The sequence below is a fragment of the Myotis lucifugus genome, unplaced genomic scaffold, assembly GCF_000147115.1.
Source record: "Myotis lucifugus unplaced genomic scaffold, Myoluc2.0 scaffold_290, whole genome shotgun sequence".
NCBI lineage: Eukaryota > Metazoa > Chordata > Mammalia > Chiroptera > Vespertilionidae > Myotis > Myotis lucifugus.
Window position 1 is genome coordinate 728999 of NW_005871338.1, and position 20151 is coordinate 749149.

General features: G+C 43.1%; 1 protein-coding gene across 1 annotated transcript in view; it reads left to right on the forward strand.

Moving 5' to 3' along the window:
* Nucleotides 1-5806: 5806 nt before the first annotated feature.
* SUCLG1 (succinate-CoA ligase alpha subunit) overlaps nt 5807-20151 on the forward strand; it is a 44384-nt gene continuing 30039 nt past the window's right edge. The window contains exons 1-2 of the mRNA XM_006099898.3: nt 5807-5947; nt 16389-16492. Of these exons, the coding sequence (XP_006099960.1) occupies nt 5890-5947; nt 16389-16492 (162 nt within the window). The 5' untranslated portion in view covers nt 5807-5889. The remainder of the gene's footprint in view (nt 5948-16388; nt 16493-20151) is intronic.

Sequence of the window (20151 nt, forward strand, 5' to 3'; positions counted from 1 at the left end):
GGGGTCGCCTAAGACCATCCTGCATATCAGATATTTACATGACGATTCATCACAGTAGCAACATTACAGTTATGAAGTAGCAACGAAAATAATTTTATGGTTGGGTCACAACATGAGGAAGTGTATTTAAAGGGCCAGAAGGTTGAGAACCACTGCATACAAATGCAAATGAAACCTTCCCTTCAGAGGTGCTTAACACCAGAAAAGGATGCTCAGGCTGGGGAAGAAGAGGGGAAGCCAGTGGAGCTTCCGTGTTATCCTCCCCTCCCCCAACCTGGAGGTGGAGGGAGGTGAGTAGTCAAAGAATCACTAGGAAGATTCAGAAGCAGGTAAGCGTTTGGTAGTTTGTTATGCAGCAATAGAGAACTGATACAGAGGTACTGCGGAGTTTCTCAGTAAACATAAGGATCAGGGGTGCACTGTACCCCTAATATTCTCTATTGTTTCATAATTGTGACTCTTTGCCTCTGGTGCTCATTTTATGGTGCTGACCAATGTTGCAAATGGTCACCGTTAATCTCACCCACTTTGCTGCCTGTATTAGTCTGCTCAGTCCAGACCGAGCGGCTTAAAGAACAGGAGTGAATTTCCTCACAATTCTGGAGTCCGGGAAGTCTAATATCAGGGTGCCAGTGTGGTTCCTGGTGAGCACTCTCTTCCTGGCTTGCAGGCAGAGGGCCTCCTGCCTTCTTGCTATGTCTGGCAGGGTGGGGGATGGAAGAGGAGCAAGAGAGTGAGCCAGCTGATGGCAAGGTCCAGCTAAGTATGTCTAGGCAAGGGAGGATGTATCCTGTGGCCCAGCCTAGCACAGGAGGGGCTAAATGGTTCTCATATACAGTGGGGCCTTGACTTACAAGCTTAATTCGTTCCGAGACCGAGCTCATTAAGGAGCTCGTTAACTCAAATTACTCTATCAACTCAATGCAAAAAATCGGCAGAGAGACAGCTGGTATCTCAAAAAACTCGTTAGTCGGGACACTCGTAAGTCAAGGCCCCACTGTACTGAGAAGAGCCCAGAGATAGCGGACAGAGCCTGACTAAAACGGACCATGCAAGTAGGAGGAAGGGATGATGCAGGGGTGCCCTGGGCCAGCAGCGGAGGACTAGATGGAAGGATGTACACATCAGGGGATGCCAGCATGGCCGGGAGACCAAATGCTCTTTCCATCTACCCCAGCATTACTCCAGGAATTTAGACAGAACTCTGATGAAAGTAGGCGGTGGAAACACCACCAATGTCTCGGTCAGATGCTTCTCCTTTCTGATCTGACTGCCTTACACACATCAGTGACTACAGCTGAGTGATTTATTTCCTCAAAAACAATCAGAGACTTTGCTCCAACAAATTGAACCTCAGTACTTAACTCAGACCTCCTGTCAAGATTCTTGGCTGCAAAGAGTAGAGATCACGTTCAGGTTAACTCAAACAGAAAAATACACTGCCCCGGGGCTGCCACCGTGAACACTAGTCACCCTGTTAATCTCCATACCCTGCCCTGCCCTGATCACAAACCGATTCCTCCCACATTAGCAGCAACATAGAAGGGTGATGGGGTGGGGTGGGGGGGGATGGATGTATGTGTATGCCTGTATGTGACTGTATATGCACAAAATAGCTCTGGAATGATTCACAAGGAATTGGATAATACTCATTTCTCTTGGGCAGAGCCAGGTGGTGGGGAGACAGGTGGAGGGAAGATTTCTCACAATATACATTTTTTGTACCTTTTGAACTTTGAGCCATGGGAATACATAAACTACTTTAAAAATTAATAATTATAAGTCCCATTCAATCTAATCTAAAATTTAAATCTTATACCGAATTCAAAGCTCCTCCCCGCTCCCAGGTTTGGTCTAATCCAGTGATGGCAAACCTTTTGAGCTTGGTGTGTCAGCATTTTGAAAACCCTAACTTAACTCTGGTGCTGTGTCACATATAGACATTTTCTGATATTTGCAACCATAGTAAAACAAAGACTTATATTTTTGATATTTATTTTATATATTTAAATGCCATTTAACAAAGAAAAATCAACCAAAAAAATGAGTTCGTGTGTCACCTCTGACATGCGTGTCATAGGTTTGCCATCACTGGTCTAATCTGTGGCTCTCCAACCTGCAGCTGGGAAGGAGTCAAGCTCTGTTTTCTTCTCCTACTTGCCCGCCTCTTTCCTTTCACTCCCTTGCTCTTGACTCCTGCAGGGGCGGGAGGAGGTTTGGATAAAATCTCTTAGGTGGTGTTATTTGTGGTTCCCTCCTGATGGTCCATACACTGTGGAGTCTGGCTCTCCGTGGAATTTTCAGCAGCTGTCCTCACTCTACCCCGCCTAGGGAACTCTACCTGCACAGTATGCTGCTGTGAGTTACATGCTCTTTGGCTGACCTCTCATAACTCCTCCTCTCCCTCTGCACCTGCGTGGTTTTCCATGAGTTTTTAATTTTTATTTATTTATTTATTAGAGAAAGAGGGAGAGAGAGAGGAAGAGAGAGAGAGAGAGAGAGAGAGAGAGAGAGAGAAATCTTGTTTCATGCACCGGGCCTCTAGTCCTATATAATAAAAGGGTAATATGCAAATTGACCCTAATGGCGGAACAACTGGTCACTATGATGTGCACTGACCAACAGGGGGCAGATGCTCTTGTATGTGCCCTGACCAGGGACCTGCAACCTTGGTGTGTCTGGAGGATGCTCTAACCAACTGAGCCACCCAGCCAGAGTTTCCCATGGTCTTTTATGCCAGAGATCCTTCCCCAGCAGGTGCTCCTCTTAGGGGGAAGCTCAGCTTTCCTCCCCAGCATCCATTTCACCCATGGGAATAGTATACATCTTGCCACACCAAACACTGACCTGCCTGCCAATCAGAGCTGCTCCAGCCAGCCTTGTGTTCTCCAGGCAGGAAGCAGGCCTTAGTCTCTAGATGAAGTCTTCCATCCAAACTCAAGTTTTCCTGAACATTCTTTGACCAGATCTACTCTAAGGTGCTGTGACGGCCTCGTGGATTTCTGCAGTTCAGCAGGGGGTTAGCCTGGGATGTAATGCCAATCTTTTGGCAAGGAGCCTTTTCTCACCAACTTGTCAGAGTGGGAGGAAAGGAGATCATTAAGCTGAGAACGCATGACTCAGAAAAATGACCTCACTCAATGAATTTCAGTCTTTTGCTTATTTGAGCTGCTGGGACTGAGAATCCGGAAATAAGTTTGGACACCTCTTATCGAAATCTGATAGATGGCTTCTAGACTGCCCTCCTTCAAATGTGCAGGTACGTGTGGCCTGTGCCCTCCGTGTTGGGGCTTTCACCAAGGTTTTGAGACAAATGGAAATGTCCTATTTCACACTGGGTTACTACATCAGTAAAAACTTTAAGACAACACCCTGCCATGCATTAGGGTTTGGCTGGTGAGGAGGGCTGTGAAAGAATTCAAACTAAAAGAAGAGATGCAGAGAGGAAGTTTATTTGACTTTCCATGAAGGGAAAGGACCAAGTATTGCTAACCAATACAAGGCAAGAAAACAGAGGGCAGCTTCCCCTTTTAAGCCTTGGCTGTTGCTAAGCAACCAGGAAGTGCTGAATTTGAACAGGTATCAGCGGGGTTGTCTTGTAAAATTTGTTTGGTTTTTAGGAGACAGTCCAGGCAGATGTCCTAGGGCCGTGGTTGGCAAACTGTGGCTCGAGAGCCACATGTGGCTCTTTGGCCCCTTGAGTGTGGCTCTTCCTAAGCCTTAGGAGTACCCTAATTAAGTTAATAACAATGTACCTACCTATATAGTTTAAGTTTAAAAATTTGGCTCTCAAAAGAAATTTCAATCGTTGTACTGTTGATATTTGGCTCTGTTGACTAATGAGTTTGCCGACCACTGTCCTAGGGAGGTGTCTTATCAGTATTTTTCCTAAGCTTAGAGAAAAAGTTATGAAGAATTCAAAAAAGGTTTGTTTGAAGGGGACAGGGGAAGGGAACTTTCTACTAACTAGAGACTCCTTGGTTCAAATTATTCCTGAGTTGTGAAAACAGCAGGGAGGAGAGGCAAGCAAGTATGTAGCTTTGAGAGTAGCTTGTCTTGCAGTTTGAACAGAGGGGCTGTTTGAACGAGAGGAGCTAACAATCTTGGGTTTTAATTACCAGGTGCTTGTCATAAATTGTGGAAAGCCACAGAAAAGAAAAAGGCCTTTTGTTCTACCTTTACACTATGCAAAGCAGAAAGTTACCTTTAATGATAAGAACTATCATTTACTAAATGGTTACAGGGTACTAAAGACTTTACATATTAATGCATTAACTGCTGACAACACTATTATGAATCAGGGATTTTCATCCCCATCTCAGTAAGAAAACCTGAAACCCACAGGTTGTATAGCTCGTGGCAGAATTGGAATTTGAATCCAGGTCTGCCTGACTCCAAAAGCCCTCTGCATAGAAGGATGAGTGGTATAGGTAGAGTCTAGTGCAATAGTCTGTCACCAATGATCTATGCAATTGCAGTGGAGGTGTAGTTATGAGGAACTGAAATATCATCAAACATTGTGTGTGGATTCAGTAAACAAATGTATATGCTATCTCTCCTATAAATCAATTCAGTTCAATTCAACAAATAGGTTCTCCCTCTGTGCCAAGCAGTGTTCTAGGTGTTGGGGAGACATTAGTATACAAAAGAAACGAAAATCCCTGTCCTTACGGAAATAATTCAATAAAATCATACCAAATGTAAACTTTTTGTCATCATTCATTTTTACCAATTAAGTGAAACTGAAAACATAACTATGATCATGTGAAACACTTTGCTATTTAAAATAAATCATCATACTGGGCCTACTTGGGAACCACTGACGGGATTTAAATGATCACAAGGACGTGATCCTGTAGATGAGGGAGGGATTTTGTGTGCAGCCAAACCCAACCTGGGAATGACGACGATCCCTGTACCCTAGAGGACATATGGGGCAATCAGCGCGTTTAATCCCACGCAGACATCACAGCTCAGTGCAGATTATAATAACTATTTAGGTGAATCAGGATTATAATCTCATGGATGATAATGAGCAACCTCAGGGGCACAACTGGAGGCAGGGGGTGGATGACTTCAACTCTTGTTTACCCTTGGACTCTGGCCTCTCCGAGGTTCCTCCTAAAGCTCTCACCGAGGAGTGATCCGCGGGTTGGTGCAAAGCGGGAGAGGCCACATTTGAACTGTAACTTCAGTCCTCAGGATCCCAGGCGCTCATTCACTTAGGGCTAGTCCGGGGCTGTATGCATGACAGCTTGTTTTACCAAAAGATCCACATGCCAAGAAATTAAGTGTCGGGAAAGTAGCTTTCGGTCTTTCTTGTCCTTACCCTCCCTGGACACCAGCTTGTTACCACCGGATCCTCGCAAGGCGGGGTGGAGTGTTATCCTCTCCATGTGCCAGACGAGGAAAGGGAGGTGCCGACTGGCCCAGGGCCGCGGGAAGGTCTGCACTGCTCTTCGCACCCCGCCTCACTGTGTCCTCACTCCTTTCGCCACCTCATCTCCGGAGTGTGGCTTCCTTCCCACCTGTCCCGCTTAAACTACAAACGAGTCGCCGCTCTCAAAAGACTACATTCCCCACAATGCCACGCGCCGACCAGCCTCACGTAGGGTTTTTCCTAAGCTGCCGTAGTAATTAATGTTGACTCAAACTCACATTTCCAGTGGAGATCCAAGTTATTGTTCACTTCTCTGTTAAGACACCTATTTTTTTCTCCTCCACCCGCGACCCCCAGTGTTCGGTGAAGAGGTCTTGCAGGGGGAATCCATTCAGGCACCCGCTCTGGCCACCCCTCCTGCCCAGGCCGCGGCCTCTGACAGGTCCCGGGGGCCTGCGAGTGTCATTGGTGGTGACCGCAGCCGCGCCGCCGCCGCTGCCGCCGCGACCATGGCCTCCGGTAGCAGTGGGCTCGCCGCCGCCCGCCTTCTGTCGCGTTCCTTCCTCTGTGAGTCCGGCGGGACTTTCTCCTCCAGCCCCGCGAGCTCCTGGCCCGGCGGCCCGTGTCGTCCTGCAGACCGGTCCGGGCCCTCCGGGGCAGGACTCGGCCAGGGCCTGGGAGCCGCGAGAGTCCGGCCGCACTTCGGGGACCCTGTGGGGTGCAGGGAATCTTGCTGGATGTGTGGGCGGAGGCAGGGACCCTCTGGGGTGTAGGGACCCTGTGGGGTGCAGGGAACCTTGCAGGATATGTGGGCGGAAGCTGGGACCCTCTGGGTGCAGGGAACTTGCTGGATGTGTGGGCGGAGGCAGGGACCCTGTGGGGTGCAGGGACCCTTTGGGGTGCAGGGAACTTGCTGGATGTGTGGGCGGAGGCATGACTTAGGCAGCTGGCGGGGGAGCACTAGGGTGGCTGCGCCAGGACTCGGGTCTGGGAGCCTGGCAGACCTGGGGGCTTGCTCTTGCCCCGCCCGCGGTGATGAGTGGCAGGATGGGGTCGGCATCCAGATTGGCCTGTTGAGTGAGGAGCCAGGTGGTCCCGAATGAGGAGGTGGGAGGGTGAGCGTCATGTTTAGAGGTGGGGGCAGTATGTCTTAGGAAACTGGGGGCTAAGGCTGTCCCTGGCACAGAAGGGACCTACACGTATGATTGTCCTTAATGTAGACTGTAGGCTCGGCAAAGAGGTGGGTTCTGCACCCAGAGGCAGCATAGCCCCGAAGACTTCTAGAAGCTTAGGGCCTGCTGGGACCTTAACCAGCTTATTTGCACTGTCTGCGCGAGGCGGTGTGAACCCTGTTTCTGAAAACGTAGTAGCCAAGGTTCCCAGCCTTTGAGTAGCGCTGACTGTAGGAAATTCTGGCATGTTCAAAGTCTCTGTGTTTTTAGGGAGGTTGTGTAGGAAGAGACTTTGGAATCAGCCACATCAAGGTTTGAAGTCTGGCTGGTCCCTTACAGCCTGTGTAATAACCCCGGGCACTTCTAATCTGTTTCTCAATTTCTGTTTCAAATCCCATGAAAATAATAACATAGTTTAGCAAATCTGAGACATCATCATTTGTAAGATGCACCGTTGTTTTGTCTACCATTAACAGTGGAAAATGATCACTAATTAAAATTGTGACACACCATCAGCTGTCGTATGCATCCTGATTTCAAACATGTTAAAAAGGTGCATCCTAGAAATGGTGACATACAGGATGATCTGGGGTCATTGTTCGGGATAAATAAACCAGTTTATATAAAGCACCTAGGCTGAAACAGACATTAAGTAAGGTACTGTCCTATCTTCTAATTCTGTTTGTACCGAATATCGGATGAGACAATTCATTTTTTGAGAAGATTGCATTTTCAAAGTGCATGGGGATGGATGTGTGTGCAATAGCTACACTTAGTTACCAGATCACTTGAGGACAAAGGTCTGACATAACATTGGCAAGTAGGAAAAGATTGGGTTTCTTTGGGAAAGTTTTCTGGAGATTCTTATGGTATAATTTAAAGGCCAGTTGAAGGTGTTGTAGGCAGAAGGAAAAAAGGAATTAGTTATACCTATATCTTTATCTCCTGGGGTCTTTGCTCCTCTGAGTTTCTAAAAAATTCTAGCCTGCTTTAGCAGGAGGAGAGTCTAGAGGAGAAAGGAGGAATGTCTAAAAAAGATCAGGATCCTTAATCCACCCTTAGCAACAGTTAGCAGTCCTCTCACAGAACTGAAAGTTCTTTTTTCCTAGACTCGAAGGACCATGAGGCCTTAAGGGATCATCTAGTTTAGCTTTCTGTTGCTGGAGTGGTCTTCAATTCACCCTCGTCACGTGATCAACCTGTTAATTAAGGGTCTAAGAGGTCTGAGATCTAAACCAAATTATCTCTGCCTGTCCGGTGTGGCTCAGTGTTGAGCATTGACCCCTGCACCAAATGGTCACCTGTTTGATTCCCTGACAGGGCACATATCCCAGTTGAGGGCTCCATCCACAGTAGCGGGTGTGCTCTCTGAAATTAATAAAATAAAAACAACAACAAAAAATACTTAAACCAAATTATCTCCTATACTAGGGGGGTTACAGACTACAGTTTTTAATGTATGAAAATCTCTAAATCCCCTAGATCTTCTCTTTCTCATGCCACGTTTCTAAGCCCATTTTTGCTTCCAGTAGAAAAACAGCACCCACAACAATACCATGCAAACTTTGTTTTTAAAAAGTAGTCACAAATTAGGCTCTGATGTTAGTAATAAAACTAGAAATGCTAGGGAATTTCGTTCCCTCAATGAAGTTTTAATTGATGGTACATTTTGTGCTGAAGGTCACAAGTGTTGCAATTTTGGTTTGAGTTAGGAAAAAAACCCCCAAACACTTGTAGATGCCTTCCAGAGTTCTGTTGGGGGCAGCCTGGAATGTTCAGAAATTCCTGAGTGAAAAAACCCAGTACTATAGCTTTTGAAAAAAGGGAGATTATTTAGTTGAAGTGGGAGAGAAAATAAAACGAAAAATAAGGAAGGCTTTCCAGAAGAAAGTTTAAGGTTTTTATAAGCACCTTTGAAGTTGAGTAAAGTTTTTCAAGAAGTATAAAGCAATCAGCGTCATTTTAAACCTAAGCCCAGGAGTTCCTATAAGATGGGTCATTTATAAGAAATAGGGAAGATGAGCCAGTATTTTTGAACCTGAGAATTATGGTGTTTTAATGCGAGAAAGTGAACCTTACAATTCCGTACCTTTGTTTGGCAAATGAGGAAATAAACCCAGTATGTTTCCTAGCCAATATCAGAAAGGTACTAGAATGCCAGTCATTTAACTCTGCAGTGTCCTTTCCACTAATACATGCTGTGCTGTGTGATACTGTAAGAGAGAGAGAGAGGGAGGGGGAGAGAGAGAGAAACACCAATCAGTTGCTTCCTGCAAACAACCTGACCAGGAATGGAACCTGTAATCTGAGTGTGTGCCCTGACTAGAAATCAATTGAACCTGTGACCTTTCTGTGCACTGGATGACACGCCAACCAATTGAGCCACACCAGCCAGGATAAGCCTCCTTTTGTGAAGTATTTATTTATTTATTTTTGCCCTGCCTTTCCCATGTGTTTGCTAAGTTGTGTGGACCTGGTTTTGGAATCAGGAAAACATTTAGAGGTGTAGTTGGGAAAGGAGACCCTCAACAGTGATGTTTCAGGTTCTAGTATCTGTTGCTATTGCATCTAAAAACCAACTCTTTATTTCAAAACTGCATGATGGCCTTGATGTAAATTCACCAATGTAGCCATGAAAAACTGATTTGAGTTTTCTCACATCGAGCTTGTTCTTCCATACAAACATAATTGGGGATGTGCAAAGTAATTTCTGTAAGTATAGGGGAACACTTTCGTGTCGCCAAAAGACAGGCATTTCATTGCTGTAGACCCACATTTTTAATTTTTTTAAGATTATAACATTTTTAAAATTGGGTTGTATTTTATCATTGATGGATTCTTATAATAAATTGGCAGCATTTTTCTTTCTAGTACTTAATATTGCTTCTTAAAATGCAGTGGTGTTTTAGATTTGATGAGATAAGGTACTTATAGCTTAAATTGATTTGTAAGTAACTATTAAATGAATATATAATTTTGCATTTGAATAGTGGATTGTTTGGGGTTTGGAAGTGGCTGCTGAGCTACTCTGCTATGTTTTAAGGTTCTATGGCAGGTGTGGGGAACATTTTTTCTGTCAGGGGCCATTTATAACATCATTTGCAGGCCATACAAAATTATCACCTTAAAACTTAGTCTGCTATATTTGGTCAAACATTTAATTAAATCACCCCTAATGCCTTGGCAGGGCCAGACCAAATGATTTCATGGGCCTTATACAGCCTACAGGCTGGACATTCCCCACCCCTGTTCTATGGGTAGGGAGCATGATAGCTGTATTGTAATATATATTATGCATATGTAATACATATGCAATAAATAAGCATAATATTTACACTAATAAAATACAAACATGAAAATTGACCGTACCTTCCCTATGCCTTAAGCCACACCCACCAGCCAATCAGAGCAACTATATGCAAATTAACCCAACCAAGATGGCGGCCGGCAGCCACGGAGCTGGAGCGAGCAGGAGGCTTCCCTCCCGCCCCTCCCTGGCCGGCTCTGAGCTCCTCTCAGGGCTACAGAGTTTCAATTATAGAAGGTAAATAAATCCCAGAATAAAAAAAGAAGAAGAAAAGGAGAGGCTGGGAACTTCCGTCGCCATGGCCACGGAGCTGGAGTGAGCAGGAGGCTTCCCTCCCGCCCCTCCCTGGTCAGCTCTGAGCTCCTCTCAAGGCTACAAAGTTTCAATTATAGAAGGTAAATAAATCCCAGAATAAAAAAAAGAAGAAGAAGAAAAGGAGAGGCTGGGAACTTCCGTCGCCAGGGGACTTGGCCAGCCTAAAAATGGCCCTCAGCCCCTCACCCAGACTGGCCAGGCACCCCAGTGGGGACCCCCCACCCTAAAGGGGTGTGTGGCCAGCCTGAAAATAGCCATCAGCCCCTCACCCAGGCTGGCCACACCTCCATGGGGTGAGGGTCCCCACTGGGGGGGGGGCTTGACCAGCCTGCAAACAGCCATCAGCCCCTCACCCAGGCTGGCCAGGCACCCAAGCGGGACCCCCACCCTGATCCGGGACACCCTTCAGGGCAAACCAGCCAGCCACCACCCATGCACCAGGCCTCTATCCTATATAATAAAAGGGTAATATGCAAACTGACCCTAACAGCAGAACGACTGGGAATGACTGGTCATTATGACACACACTGACCACCAGGGGGCAGACACTCAATGCAGGAGCTGCCCCCTGGTTGTCAGTGAGCTCCCACAGGGGGAGCTCTGCTCAACCACAAGCCAGGCTGATGGTGCCAGTACAGTGGTGGTGGTAGGAGCCTCTCCTGCCTCCTCAGCAGCGCTAAGGATGTCCGACTGCAGCTTTGGCCTGCTCGCCACTGGAAAGTGGACACCCCCCAAGGCTGCCGGGCTGCCAAAGGGATGTCTGACTGCCAGCTTGGGCCTGATCCCCCAGGGGCGGGCCTAAGCCAGCAGGTGGACATCCTCCAAGGGGTCCCAGACTGCAAGAGGGCACAGGCCGGGCTGAGGGACCACCCCCCACCCCCTGAGTGCACATATTTTTGTGCACCAGGCCTCTAGTATAATAATAAAAGCATAATATGCTAATTAGACTGGACAGCCGAACGACGTCCTCTCGGATGTTTTTCCGCACGATCTTAGGGACGAAGCCAGGGCTGCGAGGGCCAAGCCCCTTGTACGAATTTCGTGCATCGGGCTTCTAGTATTCCTAATAAGTGTACATTTGTTAAATTCATGAGTATGCGCATGAATAAATGAGTAACAAGGACACAGTTTGAGAGGTGAGCTGAAGGAGGAGTATTTTCATGAACGGAGTCTCAGGTGATGGTTAGGAACATGGTACTGTGGTTTGAGTCCAATCTGGGCAGGTGCTCTTTGGCCGTAGCTTCATTAATCCCGCAGCATCTTGTAAAGGATGTGGTTGCTCTCTATATGGAAGAGGACTCAGCTGGTGGCTGACTGGTACAGATTTGCAACCCCTGTTGCGAGCACGTCTCTCTCCCATTTCTCAGTTCCTTTCCTTCATCGCCTTTGTTACATTTTGCACTTTTGTAGTTTTGTGTTTCTTAGTTTAATGTTTAGCTTTTGTACAGACTCCATGTGGGTAGGGCCTGAGTCCATCCATCTTGTTCTGCCCTGAATCCCTAGTACCTGGCAGATAACCTGGCACAATGAACACCTCAGAGCAGTTTGGTCTTCTCATTCTGCATTAGTAATAAAAATGATAATAAATAGCTAATAGTGAAATAGCATTTGCTCTTCCTTAGGCATTATGTTATGTGCTCTATATATTATGAATTCATTTAATTTCCAAATTGCACAGGAGGTACATCATATTATTTTTACAGTGCGGCTACACCTTTAAAATGTTTCATATGTTAAAAGTTTACACGTGTGTGCACATACACATTGTATATAGACATGGATTAGTATATTTACATACAAACAGAATATGCATGAAGACATGTATAAAACATTCTGGTTGGACTTATTTTAAAATGTGAATTATATATGCTCTCTTTAGAAGATGATTTACATCTGTGCTCACATCGGATGTGAACCCAATTTTGGGAGTACACCAGTCATTTTGCTACCCAGTTATAGTCATCATCTCATATCAACAGCACAGCATCCTCAGGGTCAGCTGTTACTCCATTTACAGATGGGAAGACTGAGGCTAAGGGAGATCAGAAGTCTTCCCCCAGATCACACGGCTGGTGGCTGGTGAGCAGCTGAGCACACACGCAGTCTGTCTGATTCCTGGGACTGTGTTCTCAGCTGCTCCTGGGACTCAGTCCCAAGGTTAGGCTGGCCAGTTTGTAAGAACCTGAAGAGAAGGCGACTCCACCACATTCCCTGGAGGGGGCCCAAGGTGCGGCAGCTACAGCCTTCACCACTGGAAAATTCTTCCTGGTGGCCAGCCTCAGGCCTTCCTGCCACCCTGGTGTTTAGTTAAAAAATGCTCATTTTCTTAATATGAAAAGTCAGTGTCTCCTCATATTTGATTTACCATTTTTCTGCCTTCAGTTGTCTTTCTTGTTTGTGGCCTTTATTCATTGTTCTGTCAGGCTTTTGGTCTCTTCTTGTTGGTGTTTCATGTTGCTAAGGTTAATTTCTTGTCCGTTAACATGTTATGAAAACATTCTCCTGGTCTGTCATTGCCTTCACTCTGCTTGTGGTATGTTTTGCTCTGAACTCTTTCTTTTCTTCAGTATCACATGACTGCTCCTGGATTTCATTTGTTAAAGAAAAAGAAAAGAAAAAGGTTAGCATGGAATTTGTACTAGATTGATACAGTGTTGAGGACAGCTAGTAGTATTGAGGGCTGGACTTCTGTGTAATCTACAGATTTTAGGGAAACCTCCAATCTTTATATTTTTCAAATCACACAGAAAGAGGTGGGACTTAAGACATTTTGCTTGATATAGTGTTTCTTTTGCAGACCCTGCCTCTTGTCCTAAAAGTCAAACATTTTCCGTGCACCTGCACTTACCATGGTGTATAAGACATGGTTCTTGCACTCAGGGATTTACACTGAGAAGTTCTAAAAATATTTAGATGGTACTTGAAATAATCTAAAAATAAATTTAAACAGAAATTAATTCTACTTAGATATAATGTAGTAAAGAAAGTAACAAAATGTACACACCCATCCTCATACAGTGTGTGGCATTAGTATTATATGTTATCTAGTACACTAAGAATTTCATTAGGGTAGAACACCCTAATGGTGATTGTAGAATCACCATTGTGGCTGCTGGGGCACCTCAAGGTTTTTTTCTGGGGTTCAGAGGCCACTTTGATGCTCGTCATTTCTCATTCAGTTGATCTACATATTCTAGAGCAGTGATTCCTTACCTAGGACCTCTTGTGACTGGTTTATCCCTACGGTGCAGGTATCAGTTTGGATGGCATGGGGCCCTGAATCCCTAGTACCCGGCAGATAACATAGGGTACTAATATTTGCATCTATTATGTGCTCTAGAACATAGGGCATACGTGGGCCAGGACTAGGGCAGAGGTGAAGAGAGTTTTTAGTTCCTGAGGGATTATAGCCATGGCCAGGAACACAAACCACTTTTTTTTAGAAGGTGGGAGGTCAAGTGTCAGCTTTTAGGAATGAATTGTTGGCAGCCCAGGGCTCAATTTGGAGGTAGCCCCAATGAGGAATCCAGTCCTTAACCCTACCCTCTCTATCCCTGCGTCTCCTGACTTCTCTCCCCCCACAGATTTACTTGGGATAGGAGATTTACCCCAAATGCCCAAGGCCTACAGCAGTACTTTTCACACTGTGCGGTTGTGGCCCACTTTATGTCAGTTCAGATGGATTGTGGATTTTTTGAGGGCCCAGTTTCTCTTACTCGGCACTTATTTCTTGATACTCAGCATTGTGGCTTGGCATAGGTTCTCCCCAAATATTGATTAAATAAATGAATGATCATAACACTCCCAGGGACTGGGTATGTGCTTGATATTCTAGCATCCTATCATTTCAGTACCAACGTTATCTTGTCTGGCACCATCCAGGTTTCTTGTCAGGACAAAATGTGGTCAGGAATTTCATTTCCTTATCTTTGAACATACATTTTTGGGTTGGCTCCAAGTGATAGGCTGTTAGTTCTAGCTTCCCTGAAACTAGGTCTGAGGAGCCTGGGCTGATATAATAGATGGGGGGCTCACATGCACATGTACACACACCCACACATATGCAAGATCCCCTTCACTAGATGCTGTAGAATAGCAGGGCCATTGCACAGGCTGAGCAAAAACAAAGGGCTAGGAGATTGGAAGGGGAGCTGCTATTCCTCACACTTTCAAAGCAGTTTTTTAAAATATATATTTTATTGATTTTTTACAGAGAGGAAGGGAGAGGGATAGAGAGTTAGAAACATTGATGAGAGAGAAACATTGATCAGCTGCCTCCTGCACACTCCCTACTGGGGATGTGCCCGCAACCAAGGTACATGCCCTTGACCGGAATCGAACCTGGGACCCTTGAGTTCACAGGCTGACACTCTATCCACTGAGCCAAACCGATCAGGGCAAAGCAGTTTTTATGAGCACCAGCATGTGGTGTTATGAAGCTTGAGCTCCATAGAGTATATCTAGAAGGTCCGGAGTAGGAGATGGAGTAAGAGAAGGTAGTAGTCTTAGTTGTTCTGGTATTGAGGTCATGTTTATGTACAGAAGTAGACCTATCTTTTCTCAGAAGAAGAGGGGGCAAACATTATCCTCCCCTGTAGAAGAAGACATTAACTGTCTGATGTCTCCTTTCCTAAGTGAGTGGGTATAAGAGAACATGTGGAGGACAAGACTGTACCTTCAAAAAGCAAGCATTTCCTTTTAGCAAGGATGGGCTCCAGGTATTCTGATTTTATCATTTGATAAAATCTACTTTCTTGCCTGAAAATTCCAGATAGATGGACTATTTATTGGAGATTCCGGGAATGGGGAGCTGGGGGGCTGCTAGAGCGAATTCTGCCAGGAATTGCAGCCGGGGAGGAAAGGGTGCAGCTCTCCCATGAGGGTTGTGGTATCCAGCTAGGAGAATTGGCAGCTAAGGACAAGAATGGGTCTTGAGTGACAGCACTGGCTAGGGTGGGTTCTTAGGCCACAGATTCCTGTTGTAGTGTCTACTGGCCCAGGTTCAGCTGCTTGGCTGTGCCCAGTATGCCAGGACTTGACCCTCAGTGCTCCCTCATGGCCCTTTGCTCAGCATAATCTACTTGAAGAATGCAGCTGTTTCTCATCCAGCAGGTCTGTGTGCACACAGAAGACTCCTTTCCCCGTTGGTAGGGAGACATGGGCCTGTCTCTTTCCTGGAGGTCGATGGAACTCCAGAATTCAAAGTATTAGAAGCTGTGCTCAGCATGTGAGTTGAGATGACCCAGGGGGTGCTCAGAGGGCCAGAAGCAGAGAAGTTATGGAACCTACGGCCCAAGGATTTAGGAGAGCTGTGAGGCAGTGATTCAAGACGAAAAGCCTGGCATGGACGAAAAGCCTGGCGTGATAAGATGTTCTTTTCTGGGGCTAGCTTTTCTGGACTACCTCAGTTGTAGGTGGACAGCCAAGCACTTTGAAAGGACCATGGATGGGCCACGGACACAGTAGTTTGGGGCTCTAATGGGAGTTTAAAGGTAGTCAGAGGTAGCCCACAATTTTAATTCATCTGATCTCTACTTTCTGTTGGTTTTTGAAATATGGGGAGTTGGCTTTAGTAACTACATAGGTTTCTCAGTTTTTGTTGAGATAGATAGGTTGCTGAAAATAACTTTTTAAAAATGTTTCTCCCACATCTACGTTTCCTATTTTCTCTATTTTTTTTTATATGTAAGCTCTTGAGAATTATATTCGAAGAGTTTAAATGAAGTAACTGGCTTATTTTTTGATGTTTAATTCTATGATTTAACATTGGATTCTATTTTAGATAAGTTTTATTCTAAGACTTAGCATTTGATGTTAATATTTAATATTAACATTTAATGTTAGTATTATTATTGGGGAATGAGATACAGAGTCCTGACAAAGTCCTGTTGTTTATAGAACTTGGGCTTAACGAGGTTGGGTCCCCTGGGGAAACATGTGGCTGTCTAGCAAACATTATTAGTGGGAGAGACACCTGGATTTCAGTCCCTGGATTGAGTTTGAGCCGTTCGTCTTTCAGCCTGTTTTCTTTTTGAGGACTGAAAGTTATAAACTTGAGCTTTTCTTTGTCAGCTCAGAAAAGCTGTAAGATAGAGGTTCTCAGTAAAGGGGTATTCTGGAAAACAGAACAGTGTCTTTTTTCTGTCACCAAGTTCAATTGATGACCCAGAAGTTTGGAAAAATTATAATGTATCATATTTGCTTTACTTTTCAGTGCAACAGAATGGAATTCGGCATTGCTCCTATGTAGCTTCCCGGAAACATCTCTACGTTGATAAAAATACAAAGGTTATTTGTCAGGGTTTCACTGGTAAGCAGGTATGTTTCAAGATTTTTTTTAAAAGATGTATGCTATAGATGCAAAACATTTTTCATGATTTTCTGTGTTTTTAATACAACAAAAGTTATAATGCATGATTGTTGCAGAAAAGGAACACAGTACAGCAGTGGAGTTGTATCTTAGGAGGAAGTTCGTTATACTCAGCCTTTAAGATGAAAATTATATTTAAGCTTTCCTTGAAAATTCCTCCTGGGATTATATTATGTTGGAAACCCACATGTTCTCCTTCAGCAAGTGTAACACTACTGGTTTTCCTCCAGCACTAGGACAGATCACAATTTCCTTAATTAAGCAGTAGGTAAAGTAGGCGGCTTGTATTTAAGTCTTGTACAAAAATAATACGCAGTCAAACATAGCTCTATAGTCAGTGTGGGGAAATGTGCCAGCCCAGAGAGGCTCCTGGGGTCTGAGACAGGCTGAGGTAGCAGCACATTGACTTCTCCCATCTTATGTTCTCTCTGTGCAATGGTCTTGGAGGAGACTAACAGGAAGAATTGCTGGAAGCATTTTAATTTGTTCTTATTCATTAATATTTATTCTCTCTCACTGTCTTCTGCCTACATTATAGAATTTGCATAAGTTTAAATATATATGCAATGTGACCCCATAATAAAATGCAACATAAGAATCTCCTTTCCCTCTTTCCACCATTCTTCTCTCTTGGAATTCCTCCTGTTAACAAGTTGAATGTGTCCTTCCAGATATTTTTCTTGCTCATATGTATACTTATATAATGTGCATTCTACAGAACTTATTCTACTATACATACAATATTGTATATATATAATACATATATATCTTAAAACACATTATACAGTGTATAATATAGATCTTACAAATATCTCTATATATAAAAGGCTAAGTGACCTACCGTCCATCTGACCATTTGACTGACTGACCAACTGGCCGGTACATATGACACACACTGGCAATTTAAAAATAAATATTGACTCGCGGATGTGTGATACATATAAAGCTCTCGCTGGCCCAATTGCATGTGATGCCAGAATGTATCTGAAGACCAACTATTGGCACAACGTACCAGGGTTTTTAATATTAAGCTGAATGCTCTTTTAAATGATATATGTAAATCCGATTTATTTGTTAAAGTAATAGCTAATATTCATGCCATCGAATTTCAGAAACGCGGACTACCTCACTCTCACATATTATTGATATTAGACAGTGAATCCAAATTACGAATGGAAGATGATATTGACCGTATAGTTAAGGCGGAAATTCCAGATGAAGACCAGTGTCCTCAACTTTTTCAAATTGTAAAATCAAATATGGTACATGGACCATGTGGAATACAAAATCCAAATAGTCCATGTATGGAAAATGGAAAATGTTCAAAGGGATTTTCACACTTATTTGAGTGCTAATTCCATTGATTCAACGGATGATGCCAAAAAGGAAAAATTTCCCATCAAATTTCTTAATAATATTACTCCTTCAGGAATGCTGTGTCGTAAAATTGAAAGTAGTTGCAATCATCATGCTACTGAGAAATCTTAATGGTAAATGGGGTCTTTGTAATGGTACTAGATTTATTATCAAAAGATTGTGACCTAACATAATCGAAGCTGAAGTATTAACAGGATCTGCAGAAGGAGAGGTTGTTCTGATTCCAAGAATTGATTTGTCCCCATCTGACACTGGCCTTCCATTTAAATTAATTCGAAGGCAGTTTCCTGTGATGCCAGCATTTGCGATGACTATTAATAAATCACAAGGACAAACTCTAGTCAGAGTAGGAATATTCCTACCTACCTGAACCTGTTTTCGGACATGGTCAGTTATATGTTGCTTTCTCTTGAGTTTGAAGAGTATGTGATGATGTTAAAGTAAAAGTTGTAAATACTTCATCACAGGGGAAATTAGTCAAGCACTCTGAAAGTGTTTTTACTCTTAATGTGGTGTACAGGGAGATATTAGAATAAGTTTAATCAATTTATCATTGTTTTTATCAATGTTGTTTTTATATCATATTTTTGTTATTTTTATATCATGTCTTTATTGTTTTTATATCATGTTATTGTTTATTAATCTATATATTCATATACATTTTACTAATTTTTCTTTCATCTCTGACACTTCTATTATAAAGGGCAAATAGTGATATTAAAATATTTTGTATTTTAATTTTATAATACTATATTCTATATACTATTTTGACATGTAATTTTTTGCAGTAACGTAATTACCGCATGGATCTTTCTTCTAATTAATTTCCTTTCAATCTGCATGATCCATGCACCGGGCCACTAGTATGTCTATAAAATATATTCTCAAAAGTAATTTTGGGTGTCAAAGTTTCTATATATTAAAAATTTCAACAGCTACTGCTAAGTTGCCCTTTAAAACATTTCTACAAATTTGTAGTTGCACCATAGTAGATGCACAGATTTTTCTTTAATGAGGGCATACTACCAAATCAATTAGATGATTGTGTCTTAACTCAAAGTATCCCTTTATCACTAAAGGAGAAATGACAAGATAAAAGCAGATAATGATTTTTTTTTGTAATTTAAATGCTATTGATTTTTCTGTAATTAAAAAAATTGTCATGCCCATGCTGCAGCATTTTGGTAATCTAGAGTAGGAGTTGGCAAGCTTATTCTGTAAAGAGCCAGGTTGTTAACGTGTTAGGCTTGGTGGGCCATGCTGGCTCTGTTACAGCCACTCAATGGCATTGTAACAAAAAAGCCACCATAGACAATTGTCAGTGAATGGGCATGGTTGTATGTCAGTACAACTTAATTTAAGGCCAAAGTCCTCAGGCCATAGTTTAGCAACCCCTGATCTAGATAGAGGATGCCACCTAAATATTAAATTTCTGTAACTTTTATTTTTAAAGTACTTAGAAATTACTTAAAATTATATGGTTCTTTTTTTTTTTAAAGAAAAAGAATTTGGTTTGAAGGTTGTTTTATATAAACTGTCCCTTTGCTTTTTGACTTGTTTTTAAAATAACTGGGCACAAAAATATGAATTGCAATGGACTTTCGTTTTTTCTTTCTCTACTATCTAAAAAAAAAAAGCCACTACTAACAAAAAGAAACACCTACAAAACCTTGAAATTTTCTTTACAGGTGAAACTGACTTTTTTATTCTGATAGCCATATATTTTATGAGTATCACTCCTACATTCTAAACAAAGTTGATGCTCATCTAAGAAGTGAAGTACATGTTAGTTTTCATCCCCTGCCAGTGAAAGCCATATGCAGTCTCTTTTTGATTATTATTAATTTTGTTAGCATATAACCAAAATGTTTGATTAACCCTAATTCCCCACATATGTTTATTACATATAATTTTGTTTTTCTGTTTGCTAAACTTTATATGATCTTATGACATTTAACCTCTGGCCTATTTTCTTAAGAACCATTATCCATGGTGTAAGGACTATTTGGAACTGTCTCTAATTAGGTGATAGTTTGCCTAAATATTGAAATCTAAGGTTGGTGACCTGCAATTATATTGTTTCTCCTTTAGTTAGATTTCTTGGTTAAGATTCCAATATTATAGGTAATGATGAGGTATGAAATACAGAGCTTATCTTCATAGGAAATCTGCATTTTGTCTTATTAGCTCTTTTTTATTTCAGAGTGGATTCCAACAGTGCAGGTTTCCA